Genomic DNA, 17156 nt, shown 5'->3' on the forward strand with positions numbered 1-17156 from the left:
AATCAGAACTTTCATCTCATACAAGGTGTTCTTAATAATTTCCTTTGAGCTCCTCTGATGCTTTAGGGGAAGGTGGGATGTGAGCTGCATGCTGATGAAGCCCAACAAAACAGTTGTGCTGGATCAGCATGCTAATGGAAGAGCTTGGATGTGTGGGATTTCCACTGTTATTTGTCTCTCTTGGCAATGCTGAGAGCAACACACAATGCAGAACTCTTTCAGAATTTCTTGAGGTGATATCCCTCTTGTGAATCCTCCTAGGACACAAAAACCTTTAGGAGATGCCAAATCTTGCTCGGTGAAGACAGACAAAGGACAGCTGGTGAGTTAACTCCCTTCTTTTTACAGGTTCTGGTGAGACCCCAAAGAAAATTCTTTTCAAGAAAGGCCTGTTTAAGTGCAGTTCAGAATAAGAAAACCAGAAAAAAATCCAGTTGTAAACTAGAGTGCTGTGTGTCTGTAAAGATCTGGTGACATGAGAAAGGACAATACTCTGCTGCTAACTGAGGGTGATGGACTCGGGGGGGAAGGGAACCCATCCCCACCTTAATCCTCAGGACATCCACTCCTAAGAGGAAAGACTGACTTGAAAGAAGGGCCATTTCTACCATGGTGGTACAAGCAGGCATCTGGGAAGACAGGCAGCATCTGGTTCTTATCTACTGTGGCCTTTCATGATGGAGACATATCCTAATGGCAAAGGAACTTCCCTGGTGGGAGTAGGGCTGGAAATGTCTGTGCAGGCAGATTACTCATCCCTACATTTTGGAAGTTAAAGGTTACTAACAGAACATCTCTTCTAATGTTTTATACAGACAATCTGCTGACCATTTTCCCCCAGATTATGAGCAACTATGGAATATCTTGTAGGGGAAGATGGATGCCTTCATCTGGAATGTCAAAGAGGTGCTGCAATAATTAATTAGTCCATGCATGAGTATTTAATCCCTTTGTTCTTCCCCGAAGTGTGGCTTTTATTTCCAGTCAATAATTGCTGCTCTTTGCAAGATTAAAAGGCCCTTTTTTTAGGGCTTTTTACTACTCCATATTTTCTTTCCATGAAGACAATTAACAGCACAATCAGGTCATTCCCAACATTTCAACTGCTCCACAGGGAGACTGGCTCTGAGGAGACAAGGTGTTAAGGAGGTACACTGGCTAAAACTCTGACCAGAGATCTGCTAGCTGCATTTTTGTACTTCTGACAGATCAGCCAAGCTAAAACAAAAAGAACTTGGCAGCAAATAATGTGATGGCCTAAAGGCTGAGAATACACCATTTCTCCTGGTCTTTAACAGACACAGAACATCTGATAGAATCTTACTTTTTGTCCAAGGTTTTGAGCCACTTCCAAGTGTGTATGCCTCTAACTGTGGGCAAAACATGGCATTTACTTAAGCCATCCTGAAGATTTCATTAGAAAGCCTTAAAAAACCCCAATCCTCTTTTTTTAAAAAAAGGGGTCAGATTCCTAGAGAAGAAAATACATATATGATTGTAAAACTTCCAGTCAGTGTGGATCTTTTCACTAATAACTCAGAGATTAAAACTTAATTAACTATCTGCATTTCACAGTCAGAAGCTTGACTAATACTATATACTGCTGAACAGCAATTTAATGCTATTAAGAACAAAATATTAAAAGTTGGAGAGGCTTAAGACAGTACTCTCTTTTTTACATACTTTAACTGGAAAACTCAGAAAGAAAGGCACAGAAGGAACAGAATATGAGCTGTTGGTTCCCTGGAGAGAAGGACAAGAGCTTGAAATTCTTTGCAAGATTACGATCAAGCTTGCTGAGTTCAGAATATTTTTTCAAATCTGGAACTATTAAAAGGGACTCATGCAGGATTCTTTCAATTCTTTTCATAAAACTACAAGCAATAATCAAAAAATCAACAAAAGCATCCAGACAAGGCACTGTGCAAAAAGCAAAAGTCAGATTTCCATTTTCAGCATGTAGATTCCTCCTCATCTTTCCAGGGTGAATATCAACCATTCAGCTTGAGACAAACATTAACATGTGCATATACTATGCTGGCTTTGGGAGGGAAGGGAAAAAACACGCTGTGAGCTAGAGGCCAGCTAAAACTCCTTTTTCTAAAACCGAAAAATCAAAATGAAATGAAAATCAAAATGAATGCTCATGTTTCGTGCTTTGACTGCAAGGGACATAAAGGCTTATTTTAAAAATGGTGTTAAAAGGAAAAAGGGCTCACTGAAATATTGGGAGAGTTTCAGGTATTTATCTTCCTCTTTCACCTGGTTAAACTTTTTTGCGTGGTTGATTTTTTTTTAATGTAGAAGTCAAGTGTTCTACAGATGATGGAAAGCAGCCTGCAGGAATAGAAGCACATCTGCAGCGTCCTTGCAGGGCTCAGACAGCGAGTTTTAACTCCAACCAATAACACTTGACAAGAAAAAAGATCTCATGGAGTACAAGAAAACCTCTCCCCTGCCAGGCTCAGAGCAGTGCGTGTGTGAAAACACCTGGTACCCAATGATGATCTGTGACTTGGAGCCCAAAATCCAGCCTCAGATTTTATCTGGTTTCCAACTAACACATGCTGGTGCTTGGGATTCAGATGGTTGTTCCCTCTCCCGGCTGGCTTCTCATAATATTTGGACTTTTTATAGATGAAAACATATCAGAGTGTAAGATACTGAACAGATGGAGCTACCAAGTTAAAAGGAGGTTTTCAGAGGGTGCTTAAGGAAGGGAATTGTAATGTTGTGTTTCTGGAGGAAACTCATTTATCACGATTGCACCACAGAAGCTGAAGCAGAAAGTCCTGTCTCTCTCTATTTTGCTGCCTCTGCAGACAGAGGCAGAACGATTTGTGAAAGATTTCTAGTGGTTATTAAGTGCTTTGAGCTGGCTGAGCAGAGTTTATTTCACTCTGCTACTGGTAATTATAGTATCATGACCCTGTAATTAAGGTCCTGTCAGCCTTTCCATGCCAAGCCTTATTCAAGGCATTAAATCAGCCATTTGAAGCTGCAGAAGGTCAAAGCTCAGCACTGCAGTTGTCAGCCTGGAGATTCTTTTTTCTCCGAATGTGTATATTGATGAGTTCACTTCTTTCCCTACGGACTTGCAAAGAAAAAAAAAAAAGAGATGTTGTACATCTTGGGAGTGGGACAGAAATGCTGTGTCATTTCAGACCTGCTGCGATGAGAAAACACCGGCAGGGGCTCCCAAAAGGAAAGAGAGAAAGTTCTGACCATGGTGCTGATTCCGAGAAACGCCCACTCTCAGGCTGACAGCAGCAAAGGAAGACAGTTCAGCTCAGTTCCCAGCTGTCTGTGGGTGTGGAGGGGGAAAAAAACAACCTCTGAGTAACAGGCTGGAATTCTGCTGCCCAGGCTGTGCCAACCGGCACCACGAGCTACTGTGCAAATAAATGCAAGCATAAAAATGCAGTTCTCTGCCACGGGACCTGAATTTCATGCCATTAAGCTTGTTTTACTGTGCTGATGATGCAAAGCAAACTTTCCACAAGCTCCCCTTGGCCCCTGTCTCCATCTTGGTGATCCCTGTTACGTCTGTGCAAGAGCAAGATGAGGTTGAGCTTTTTTTTTGCATTTAAGGAGTATGATGTCCCCACCTCTGAGAATATCTTAATATTGTTTACCTCTCCAAAAGAAAAGGCCTGGCTATAAAACTGTGATGACCAAAACAGCTGGATTTTACTGAATTCAGATCTTTACAGACCTTGGATAACTAGCATTTTTGCCAAACCCACTTAGCAATGGTTTGGTCAGATAACTGAGATGGGCAGCCCATGTATTTTGTCTATATAGGGTTGTACCTGGCTTGTGGCAAACCCCACAAAGTTCTTACAACAGCGTCAGGTCTTTGTAACAAATATTGACATCAAAGTTAAGAATGTTCCTGCCTAAACAAATGGCCATGTCTATGCAAAACACTGAAGTGTGTTCTAATTATTAAGTTGATGCCTGCCATTGGCCCCCCAAAATCATTGGTTTTTTTCCTCTTGGGGAAATATAGGAAAACACACTGACAAACTTCTTCCCTTCCCTAAAAATCATTTTCTTGTCAATGGAGAAAAAAGCCACAGGTCTAAAGTTGAGAATCAACAATTTCTTTTACTTAAGTAGCTTTATCTGTGTACCTATTTCTCTGGAAAATGCTAATGGAGTAGCAGATATCACACAGAGGCATCACTATTGATGTGTTTCTCAGTCACACTCCTATCAACAGGTCACATCAGTGCAATTTGATATTTTTGAATATGAAACAAAAAAGGTCACAGACAATTCCTGAAAGTTGCTCTTTAAGGATAAAAATGATATGAATTATGGTGAGAGAGAATAGAGAAATATGAGCGTCCTGGGAGCAGACTGGAATCTCCTTGGTCTCTAAGAGGAATTTATGGCTATTTTTGGAGACTCCTCCTCTCTTTCCCACCAAGCTTGCCATGCAGATAGGAAATAGCAAAAGATATTCCTCTATTTGATTTGAATTTATCTGTTGAAAGCAACAAAATAAACCTCAAGGAAATGCAAGTACTTCTTTCTGGAAACAGGTTTCCTATTGCCCAGCCTGATGTAAACAAACTCTGACAGTGTTCATCATTTTTCTTTAACTAGACCTAAAAATATTAAGATTGACGTTTATCATTGGGCTTCTGGACATCTGTAACCTGATGAATAAAGAAAGATATACAAAGGAAGACATTAACAAGGAATTCAATATACTGAATATTATTTTAGGAAAAGTTATTGCATTTTGTTCTGCATGGTTTTCTCCTACTGGGAAGAAGAAAATAAGAATATAATAAAAATGAACCGTGATCTGTTTTTTCTTTATGGGATAGAATTTTGTTTTAAAAAGCACAAAATTATTTCACTCTTACACAGTTGTTAAAAACAATTCCAATCAAATACAACAATCTGGTAAAAGGTTCCAGTGTATCTTTTTGATACAAAGTCCAGACACAACATCTTAGAATATCAAGTCTCACTTTGTGCTGCAAGCAAGGCTGGAAAGACTTTTTTTTTTTTTTAATCTATACCATGATATTTTTCAGTTGCATGACCCACCTACCCCTCTTCCTACTCAACTCCACATCTGCCAGTTCATACTTCAACCAAGTGTGTGATAAAGCAATGGCTATCCACACCCCTAGGCTTTAAATCTAGAATATAGGCATTATTATAAGTCTTCAAGGCCAGCTTGGATGGGGCTTGGATCAACCTAATCTAGTAGAAGGCATCCATGCCCATAGCAGGGGGTTGGAACTCAGTCTTTAAGGTCCCTTCCAACCCAAACCACTCTCTGATTCTACGATTATTTCTAATTTATATTTCCAAGAACACGACAAGAATTAAGACTTTCTCTTCAGGTTTGCTCATGTCCCATCCTCCCTGTTCAAAATCCTTATCCTTGGGACATTCCCAAGACAAAAAAAAAGGTTATTCCAGTAAAAGTCTGTTTGAACTTTGTTCTTAACAAAACATCTTTCTCATAAGCAGCCCCCCCTAGCCTTGACCACTGGAGACTCCAGGCACAGCATTGCCCATATTGAACAGTCCCAAGAAGGAAGACAGGAAAGAATTAGGGGAGCCCAGGGGGTTTGGAGGATTTGCTGTGTTAGGAAACAGCCCTGGCAAGGCAACTGCAGCAGCTCAGCTCTCTGACCTTTAGAGGAGTTTTTCTCAGCCGCTGAAATTATTCGCAGTCTGATCGAGTAACTTTCCATGGCCTGGGAAACTGGATCAGGAGCAGATTTTGCTTTATACAAGAGAAAATGTCTCTGTATCCAGGGAATTAAATATCCCAGTCTGACTGAGGCTGGAGACTGTAACTACCCATGCCTGTATGAGCTCATATTAACTCTGTGGTGCACGTGGGATACAGAGGAGGGGATCAGATGCATCATTTGTTCCACGTGAGTTCATTTTGAGCTGGAACTCCTCCTGAGCATGTTCTTATGCCCACATGGTCCAGCTGACCTGCTGCCTCTATCATTGATGCTTTAATGCTCTTTTAAAGAGAAATTGCGAATGGTCCATGTCCCTGGGAAGCTAAGAGACAAGTTCTTCACTAGACTTCTGAGGAGGGTTTTGACTAAGAAAACATCTGTGTGTCATTATATTGATAAGTTTTGGAACAGAGTTAAAGGCAGAGAGATCCTGAATTGAAAGAGGCTAAAGGAGGTGGAAAAGTTAGTTTAAAAGAAGTTATTACATCTATCTCTAAATAATGTTTCTCCTCAGGAGATGTAAAAGTGGTTTTCAAATTTGAGAGAGGGGATCACTGAGATGCCAGAGGAGACATGAGCTGTCCACAGAAATGCAGGAGGTAATAGCAAGATACTGAGTTAATACTTGCATTTCAGTGGAAGGGCCACAGGGCTTTACAGAAAGGTGAACAGTTTTCCTGGGATACACGTTCAGGATAATTCAAGAACTCGTGTTATTAGATTTCTACACAAAGGAGTTAAATTCCCATGGGAGAATAAAATCCCTTTCTGCCTTGGTACATACCCTGCTAAAAGTGCTGTCAGGAGGCAGATTTACAGGTAACACCAGTTAATGAAAATGCACCCAATGATACGAGAGTCTCATGTTAATGTCAAATCCTGAGCCCTGGTTTGGGATGTAGGCAGACACATATGTTTTGCAGATGAGCTATTTAGAGCACAGGAGGAAGCTCACACACCATCTGAAAAGGGATGTGATTTCAACCTGCCAAGAGCATTCAGCACTTTGTAGGGTGACATAAGGCCATATCAAAGTCAGTATAAAATGATTTGTCTAAGCTCACCTATCCATTTGCAGCATGTTGCAGAATGAGCCTAGTTACTGTTGCTCTCTACCTCCTGCTGCAAGAGATGAACACGACAGCAAATCAAGGCTAAAATGAATCACAAAGTGATTCCCTCATTATTCAGTTCTCCATTTCAGAAGAGAATAGATACAGATTGGCGCTGTATAAAATCCCTCCAAATCACATGGTTTATTTTTTTTTTCCCCCCCAAGCCTGTCTGACACTCAGCTCTGTTCTCACACTCACCTTGGCCCCAGAGGGTGATGCACTGCTGCTCGTGGGTCTGGCAGATGCCATTGTAGCAGTACCCGTCCACCCCGTGGCACGTGTGCCCGTCGTGCAGGTACACGTTGGCTGGGCACTGAGGGCTGGCTCCCGTGCAAAACTCTGGCAGATCACAGGAATTACTGGACTCTCTGCAAGAAATCCCCGCTGGTTTTAACTGCAAAACAAATGACAACTTTAACTGCTGCACATGCAGCACACGAGCAGCTCTTTCCACTGGCCCCGCACCAGCTGACTGCAGAGGACAGTGTAAGGGTTACACAGCTCTTTAAAGGCATTTGTTTGACACATGTTGGGTAGGGTTTGGCAGGAAGGAGGGTCACGCTGGAGCTGCAGCTGGAGCTGCAGCCAAGCTGCAAACTTGGCTCACGTGGGTCATGGTAGAAGGTAAACCCAGCCCTGGTGTTTTCAGTGTGGCTCCTCCATCGTGCCTGAACACATGGGCATAGAAACACTGGGATGATTCGTAGCACTGGCCAAAAGTCAGATCAGAGCCCTCTCCATCCATGTGGCTGTAACAGCACTGCAGTGACCAGGGCAGCCAACTGATCACAGAACACTGTGCTGTGTTAGGGCTCGTGAAGTCACCAGCCCACTTGACTACATATTCAGACACATGATGGTTTCCTGGGATGAAAGTTGGGTTGGATGATCTTGAAGGTCCTTTCAACCTTAATGAGTTATGTTTCCTCAAGGAAATGTTGCTGTCATGGGCATCAAGGTCTTCTTCAACTTCAACAGAGACTCCCTCTTCAACAGAGGAGACTGAGGGGAGACCTCACTGCAGTTACAACTTCCTTGGGAGGGGCAGAGGAGGGGCAGGCACTGAGCTCTGCTCTGTGGGGATGAGGGACAGGACCACAGGAGCCTGGAGTTGTGTCAGGGAAGGTTTAGCTTGGATCTCAGGAAAAGGTTCTTCCCCCAGAGGGTGGTTGGGTACTGACCAGGCTCCCCAGGGCAGTGGGCACAGCACCAAGGCTGCCAGAGCTCAAGGAGTGTTTGGATGATGCTCTCAGGCACAGGGTGTGACTCCTGGGGATGGGCCTGTGCAGTGTTAAAGGTTGGACTTGATGATCCTTGTGGATCCCTTCCAACTCAGCATAATCTGTGATTCTGTGAACTTAATTACACAACAAGTCCATGTAACTGTTCCTATCCTGTCCCCATTTCCCTGAGTAACTAAATTCTTTCAGGAGCTGAAGGCATCTAGTAGGCAACAGTGGAATGTTCCAGCCTGAACATTTACTTCTCAACACCAGCCACAAAAGATAGGTGTGCTCTTGGAACAGCCCTGTATTTTAATCACTTTCCCTTTGGTAAAAAGCAAAAAGAAATGAAGATTGATTTTGCTAAAAAGCATTTGCTCACTGTGGTGAGCACTTGCTGCTCTGAGCTCTGAGGCAGATGGTTGCCACAGACACGATGGGAACTTGCTGAATGCTTTATTAGCCCATATGCAAGGCATGGTATGAGAATTCAAGCAGGTAAATGCCTGTGGCAAGTTGGCTTTTATAGTATGTTAAGAGACCACAACAGCTGATGATCTGCTATTAAAAATACATATGCTGTTGATAGAATTAATATTTTAAGAGCCTTTCCTAAAAAGATGGTTCAGCATTTAATGACTTCTTGCCATGTAAGCATGAAAAAAATCAAAGCATGCAAAAGTTCATTAAAAAAAGAGAGGTTTTGCATGAGCAAATGAAGTGGCCATAAATAGCACAGACATTTAAAAAGTCTGGTGATCTGCTCCTTTTTTTAAAAAATTACTTACATGATATACAAGCATCGTAACACTTATTGATGATACCAATTTACTTGTTCTCCATCCATGTTCACTGCTTTGCAGTAGGAAAATCATGGAATTCTGCCCACACCCCACAGGAAAGAAACATTTCCCAAGGTTCACCTGGCAGTCTTCACAGCAGAGTCCATGTGCACACACTGCTCCTGGTTTCAAGGTGCAGGTAGTTGCGTTACAGCACCGGTTTGTACATTCCTGGATAAATTTAGAGGATAAATTTAGTGCAGACAACCTTCAGTCACAATGAGCCCTAAATCAAGAGGCTACCTATAGCTCTGCCAAGAAAATCCAGGCATGAAATCATGAATTATGCATGAAATTCGACAACTTGATCCAAACAGCCTTGTCTGCCCTTCGATTCAACAAGCCCAATAAGTGTAGTAAACCCGGAGAAGCCGTTGAGGGAGGCTGGTTTATTCCAGCTATGGCTCTAATCCCACATGTCACAAACAACTCAAGTGCTCTGACACCAATCCTGATTCAGTACTGTGGTGTTTTGTTTCCACAGAAAGCAGTGGAATGATTCCATTGCCTCCAGAGGGGATCCAGGGCCTGTGTTGCAGTTCTTGAGCATCACGACTACAGCTCTATTTTGTGATAGCTGCTCTCTGGGGCTGCCACAGAGAAAGATGGTGACACTATTCCATGTCATCTGTTATCAGGATACATCAGTAATAGAGCTTGGAGAAATGGAATGAGTATAAATTGCAGTCTCACTGCCTGATACATCCCAATTTCACACTTATGGATTAGATGGTGCCATGTGTGGGCTTTTGCAAACTTTAGTCTCAGTAGAACAAGGTAATAAGGAGTTTCAGAAAATAATGGATTTGTTTTTCCAAGGTTATTCTCACAAGCTGCAAGTTATATCAGCTGAGCTGGAATCTCATCTCTAACAGAAACAGCAGGAGATAAAATTGCTCTTCAACTCTGTAAAGTCAGTTTGACTTAGCAAGGGATCACTAACAATATAGGGAACACAGGGAAAACAAGTGGGTTAGAATGATGTTCACAGCCTCTTGTCACTTCGTTGGCTTCTGTAAAGCTTTCCAAGGTAAGGCAGGGCTAGCACTGCACTCAGGAGTAAAGAGCAAAATGGTTCTCAGCATTTCACTGTTTTCTTAGATAATATCTTCCTTAGATAATATCTGCCTGGATATACAAAACTAACTGTGCTGCTCCCAAGCAGTGGGACAACTTCCTACCCCTATTTTTGCTCATGCTAGAAGGCAGCAGGCTATGGAAATATTGCTGTGCAGCTGCTGCATTTAAGCACGTTTTATAAATTCTCCTTCAAAGCAATCTGAGAAAAGCAGAGTGGAGAAAAGCAGTGGCAGTCTCATTTAGGTCCTTCTGAAACAGTCAGCTCCAATACTCCATCCTTTGCCCCTACCCCAGCCATGGAAAGCAATCAGCATTCCAGAGGCAGACTGGGATAAAGACACAGCTCTTTGAGTGATGTTACAGCAGCCACTGAAATTTCCAATTGCTAACTCACTTATTACTCATTGGAGGGAATGAGCTTGGTAAATAGTTTTTGTGCCTGGGCTATCAAATTGCCAGGAATGGTTTTAACATAAACAGGCAAAAAAACAGGAAAGGTTCACAAGGCTTCTGGAAGAAAACAATTTTTTAAAGAAATGTCTATTATGCTGTAGTTCTTATTGTTTGTTCTTATTGAAAAAAAACAGCAATGATGGGAGGAGATTTCTAGGTCTCCTGGCTCATCAGGGCAACTCCAACAGACTAATGCCAAAGCAGTTGTAGTACCTATGTGATGCCAGAGACTATCCTGTAGACAGGACACCTTGTTTTCATCTTCTCTTTTCTAGGAACACAAGAGAGAACCCACTGGGACAACGTACAGCCCTTCTCTCCTTGTTTTCCCCTGGCAGCAGCCAGCAGAAAATGCTTAAGGACAAGAAGGTGAACAAACACACGAGACACAATTACAATCTCCTGGCTTTCCCTTGGCTCCGTGGGCATTTTTATCACCTGTAACAGCCAGTGAAGGGAAATTTGCACACAGTCACAGTCATGGGAGCAGCTCCTTCTGTTGTTTGAAACCTGCCATTTTCTACCTTCCTTTGCACAGTTCTTGTTGGGGGAAATTGCTCCCTGCTCACCTTTTCCACTTTTGTTCATGATTTTATCAGCTTCTGTCACATTTTCCTTAATTTTCTTCTTTTCCAGCTGGAGCCCCTTCGAAATTTTGAACCACCCTACTGCTTTTCTTTCCATCTTTTTCATTCTGCTTTATCCTCCCTGAGATCAGGGAGGGGTAGGGAAAACCTGCTCATGCAGCTTCAAGCGTAGCAGATTTATAGAGCTCTGCTGGTGCTTTGTTTTGTTTTCCTATTTCTCCCCTAGTACTTTCTAACAGCCTATTTACCTTTTAGACCACTCTGGAGCACTGAGCTGACATTTTCATGACACTATTTATTGCAATATGAAGTCTTGTTCCTCTGTGGTCAGAGTCAGCTCTGAGTCCATCATCTTCTTTGTGATTTTTGGAATGTGTATCACTCCTCACCGAGTCCCATTTCTCATCTTAATGCCTGGTCCAGCTGTCTCAGAAGGTTTCTCTGCAGTCCTTCACAGCCAGATTTCATCTTCTACCAGCCTAACTAGTATCAGCAAATTCAGTCTATTCTTCTTCCCAAGCTGTTTATGAAAATGCTGAATTGTGTAGTCCCCAGGGCACACCTCGTGGATACATCGCAGCAGATCTCCTTCCACTGTATAAAACAGATGATTTATACCTGGCTGCATTTTCTATCTTTTAAACCAGTTTTTGCCCATGGAATTTGCTCTCATCCTACAGCTGCTTAGTCTCCTAGAGAGGCTTTGGTGAAAGCTTTGGTCTAAAGCCTCTCTGGACTCCTAACAGTGTTGCAGTGACAGCACCATCCTTTCCACCCACTTGCTAAGCCCTTCAGAGCACTGTGAAAGGTTTATGAGACAAGATTTTGTCAGACAAGATTTCCTAAGACAAGATTTCCTGGCACAAAAGCCACGTTGACTCACCCCTGGCGTGTCACAGCTGTTTGGGCACTAGCTCTTAATTAAATTTGGAAGTAATTTGTCTGACTTCTGAGTTACCAGTTCATAGTTCTCTGATCCCCCTTTGCAACCAGTTATAAAAGAAGCCACATTTTAACTTTTCAAGGACCAAGGATTTTTAATCCTCTTCTTTCTTTCATCTTTCCACCTGTAATGTACACTAACCCTCCTTCCAAAGACACTGTAGCGCATCAGACATTTTTGGTCATCTAATCCAAAATTAAATTAGAATCATAAAATCATAGAATGTTTGAGTCTGAAGAGACCAAGAAATCATCCAGTTCCACCCCCTGCCATGGGCAGGGACACCTTCCCCCAGCCCAGGTTGCTCCAAACCCTGTCCAACCTGCCCTTGGACACTTCCACGGATGGGGCAGCCACAGCTTTTCTGGGCAGCCTGTGCCAGGGCCTCACCACCCTCACAGGGAACAATTTCTTCCTAATATCTAATCTAAATCATAGAATGGTTTGGGTTGGAAGAGAAGGAACTATCTAGTTCCAACCTCCCTGCCATGGACAGGAACAACTACCATCAGCTATCCAGAATGATATTTAATTCTGATCCCTGATAAAATACAGCCAGTGTGTGTTATTGTACAGCTTTCCATGCAATAGAATACTGCAACACTATTGACAAAACTCAGCTGGTATAAATGACTGGGCAGTGAATTATTAACTAATCACACAGGTTTTCTGGAACCACTCAGATTATAGCAGTAAATCCCAAATAAATTTAATTGCACCCAAGCTGCAGTTTTCCAATATAATTAAAAAGGAAAAAAGATAGAAAGAGGAGGCAAACCAACTCAGGGATTGCTGACATTAAGTGGCTTTGACTTGAAAAGGTATCACTAACATTCAAAAATGAAAACAAGAAAGATAACCGGGTTAGAAAGACATTTGCAAGCTGCTTGCACTCTATTGACTTTAAACAAGAAGATAAGCCTGCTTCCTCCAACCTTGTTACCCTCCAGAATGAGTGAACTGCCAGGAAATCCTTACAGCTTGTATAAATCCAATTCACTCTATAGACAGGATGCAGCAATATCTTACTGTTTTAAGTACCCTCATCTCTTTTGTCTGCAGACTTGTGTTTATCACAGGAAACAAATCCCTCATGTGCTGATGTATTTAATTCAGATAATTGGAGGGAGGTTCGATACGGCCAATGAGGAAGGGATGTGAAAGGGATAAGGATGTCAGCTCGGATATTATTTGACCCCCAGGTTTTGCCTCTCTCCTCCTGATCTGAGGAGGCCTCTGACACATTCACTAAACTAAATGGAATGATCTTTGAAGCAGCAGCAATCTGTTTGGGAGGCAGAGAAGTCTATTTCTGTTAGTAAGGTAATTGGCCAGTGGGAAAGAAAAATCTTATAGTGAAGGAGAGAAAGGTCTGGTGCCTAAAAGCTGAAGCTTAAATGAAAAAATAAATAGCCAGTATTAATGTTTATATTTATATAGCATTATATATAAGGGCAATGAGGTCCTGGCACAGGTTGCCCAGAGAAGCTGTGGCTGCCCCATCCTTGGAAGTGTCCAAGGCCAGATTGGATGGTGATTGGAGCAACCTGGGCTAGTAGAAGGTGTCCCTGCCCATGGCAGAGGGGCTAGAACTAGATGATCTTTAAGGCCTCTTCCAACACAAACTATTGTATGACTCCACAATTCCTATGATTATATTGATATTAATATAGATACATTAGTGGCTTTTCATGGATGGAAATAAACCTTCGATTAACACATGGTATAGTGAGAAATTTGGGCACAATTTGGGCAGGAATTCTGTTCACAAATTTGAGTTTAGATGATTAGCTAACATCTAATCTCTTATTAGGAACATGATTGCCACGGCCAGTCTGCTGGACAAGCCATGAGAGGGTTTGTTCTCCAAGGATGATCCAAACACGTTCTTAACTCAAGCCCTGCCTGAACTTCAGCAACTCGAATGCAAGTCAAGAGACACTCCCTGCACTTCTGAGGACTCTGGAGTTTAAGCTGATGAAACAGAAGCAGAGAAGGGAGAGTTCTGTTTTACTCCAGATTTAAACATGCCAGGCCAATCCTCCACCATTAGAACCTGCAGTGGCTCTCAGGTGGTGTCTCACCTCAGGCTCCCCGCAGTCACACTCCTCTCCATCTTCCACGTAGCCATTCCCACACTTCTGGCCACCAAAGGACTCCTTGACCTCGGGCAGGTTAAAGAGGCACATTCCCACTCCTTTTTCCAGGCTGTTTTCCAGGTCCTTCCTGCTGCAGCTGCTGAATACCATGGGAAATGGGTAGCTGGAAGGAAAATACATGGAGACAAAAGGTATTATCAGACGAAAATCCCTCTCTCCTGTCACACTGGTGACCTTTTGCACATCTGTGGACTAACCAGAAGATTGTGTTCACTTTTTATCACCCTTTAACACAAGATTGAGATATAGTAATTCACTGTAAACTGAGCCAAACTCATTTATAATGATTTCTGACTATGAGTAAGGGAATTTCCATCTTTATCACTTCAATTTGTAGCTGCTGTTAAGCACTGGAAGTTTTCACATTTGAAATTCCTTCTCCCTCTTTTGCATATGGAGTTATAATGCAAATTTTGATCATGAACCTAAAGACATGCTGGGCTTGCAAGTAGCATTCCTGCATTTCCAGGACTGCACAACATCCTAATCTTTCTTGGAAAATTCATCCTCAAATGGCAAATTCATTCATCTTGCTCTGCAGAATAACAAAGTTCCTGCTCTTTCAGGAAAAAAGAAAGAAAGAAAGAAAAAAACTACCATTACTTAAAAAGAACCTACTTCTTCAATTCATAAAAGTTGAGCTTGGAATCTGCATGATTAAAGCAAAGACAATTCTCATTCTAAATCAGCATGACTGGAAAAGCACTACTGAAAACACTCACATTTTGAATTCCCACTGCAGGGTGCAGGATTGGGCCCTGCTGTGCAGGCACATGGTGGCTTTGATTTTCTTTGCAAAACACACAGACCATGGTAACAAAATGATCCTGCGTGGTACACTAGATAATTGTTTGGTTTTGTTGGTTTTTTTTCTCTTGGAGAACTTAATTCCATCTCTACTGATGAACGTTTGAGGTTTGACTCGCAGATATGAGGCAAAGTGACACCTGGGTCTGCCCACCAGTGTGGTCTCCTAGAGGTTGCTGTGCCCTCTCTGCACTGGCATGGCATGGAATAATAGAATGCTTTGGGTTATTAAAGATCATCCCATTCCACCCCCTGCCATGGGCAGGGACACCTTCCACTAGCCCAGGTTGCTCCAAGCCCTGTCCAACCTGGCCTTGGACACTTCCAGGGATGGAGCAGCCACAGTTTCTCTGGGCAACCTGTGCCAGGGCCTCCCCACCCTCACAGCCAAGAATTCCTTCCTAATATCCAGTGGCCACATGGTTACATGGAATCTGTATCACAACCACATTGTAAAACAACACCTCCCCTGAGACTTGGCACCTTCATCATTGCCAGTCCCTGGTCCAGCAGTAATTCAACATTTTGGCAGCACAGGAGCCAGCCTGGTGATTTTATTTTATTCACTTTACTCACGAAATGCTTTGTGTCACCCGTGTGTTATTAGGACTATTATCTTTACAGACAAGCAAGGTAACAGATGGAAATTCTGCACTGCTGAACTTCAGACTTCGATTAATCTCCTGGTGTTTCTAATATCCTGAAATGAAAAGCTTGTTTTGGGGATGATGACGCCTGTAGGTATCAGAAAGGGATCATTTCTATTACAAAGAAAGAAATGTTTGACAACTCCAAATGCAATAGAGCTTCCTATGCTGGCATAAGGATGTTAATTAGGATCTTCTAGAAGGTTATTGGTACCTTACAGAACAGAATTTATTTTGTGACTATTTAAAATTACCTCTTTTACAGTTCCTTTTGCAATAAAACAGCCAGCTCATTGGAAAAGAACATAAACATGACTCTAAAGAAGAAAATAATTTTCCTGTATAACTATAGGGCTTGTCAAGTTAAACTAAACAGTTTGGAGTTTCACTGAAATATGACTTCAGAAAGTTAATAGGCATCTCCACTTAAAAAGCTGATTTCTGGAAAATATCAATGATTCAGCAAAATGTCAGAGTCTAAGATAAATAAAGAAATTTCAGAAGAGCACGACGTAGGAGCCAGGTTGCTAGCTCTGGGCCCTGAGGGAGAACAGGGAAGGTACTCAGAGTAATGGAACAGAAAATAAAGGCTTTTGGAAAATCTCTTACTGACCATTTCATATTTACCAATAGGAGATGTTCTTAACAGGACACCACAAACTTCTGTCCTACCCTTAGTTTGATTGGAAAGAAAGCTCACAAAATTCTGTGTGAACAAGTAAATGGATGCACAGTCCTGAAAACATCAGAGAAAAATTAAGAAACCCAGACAGATCTGAGTGATAAATCCTGCTGAGACCTTGATCAGACACAATCCTCATATCAAAGTATGAATAAATGAGTATTGAAGCATCCAGGCAAGATGCTTCCCTTCAGTGACACAGAGTTACTTTGATATCCACTGAGGTGACACATACACAACTTACATGGGCTGAAATCCATGCAGGAACACAAATAATGCAGTTTTCCATGTGACATCTCTCAGCTACACATGGATTGTGAGAACAGCTCACCAGTCAAAACTATCAACATTTTAGGGCTGTTCCTGTGCATCCATGAATGCTCAGAATCATTTGCATGGATGTGAGATGTGTCTGTCCATCAGCAGGAGGACAGAATCTTCATTCTGTACCAGAGGTGAAATAGTGTCACTGCTAATGAAGGAGGTTTATGTTTTCCTCCAAAGGAACTTCAGGCTGTTTCCTATTTTGAACTCAGACACCCATTCATCTTCTGGCTTTTCCTGCTCTTGACACTGATTTCCTCAGCTGACATCAGTGCAGCACATGTTATGTGATGACACTTTCTGAAAATACTTTGTCTTTATCAAGGAAGCTCAAAATAAAGGCATACAAACCCAGACATGAATCCAGCATGGAAACAGAGCCACTGAAGGGTAACCACACCATGTAAGAGGAGATCCCACATCAATTGATGCCAATTGGTATTTCATTGGAAACTCGATTGATCTTTGGTACTGTGATATTCTGATACACAACCACTTTTCAGTTTTTTTGATTAAAAAAACCAAATCCCATATAACAGCCATAGCATTTGATTGTCATGATTTT

The 17156-nt window shown here is 42.1% G+C and overlaps 1 protein-coding gene across 1 annotated transcript in view; it reads right to left on the reverse strand.

Annotated features, from left to right (window-relative positions):
- Window positions 1–17156, reverse strand: part of ADAM12 (ADAM metallopeptidase domain 12) — a 182910-nt gene that overhangs the window by 17052 nt on the left and 148702 nt on the right. The window contains exons 12-14 of the mRNA XM_032695515.1: window positions 14057–14234; window positions 8991–9080; window positions 7043–7238 (exon numbers count right to left, since the gene is read on the reverse strand). Coding sequence (XP_032551406.1) covers window positions 7043–7238; window positions 8991–9080; window positions 14057–14234 — 464 coding nt within the window. The remainder of the gene's footprint in view (window positions 1–7042; window positions 7239–8990; window positions 9081–14056; window positions 14235–17156) is intronic.

The sequence above is a fragment of the Chiroxiphia lanceolata genome, chromosome 8 (assembly GCF_009829145.1).
Source record: "Chiroxiphia lanceolata isolate bChiLan1 chromosome 8, bChiLan1.pri, whole genome shotgun sequence".
NCBI classification, from domain to species: domain Eukaryota; kingdom Metazoa; phylum Chordata; class Aves; order Passeriformes; family Pipridae; genus Chiroxiphia; species Chiroxiphia lanceolata.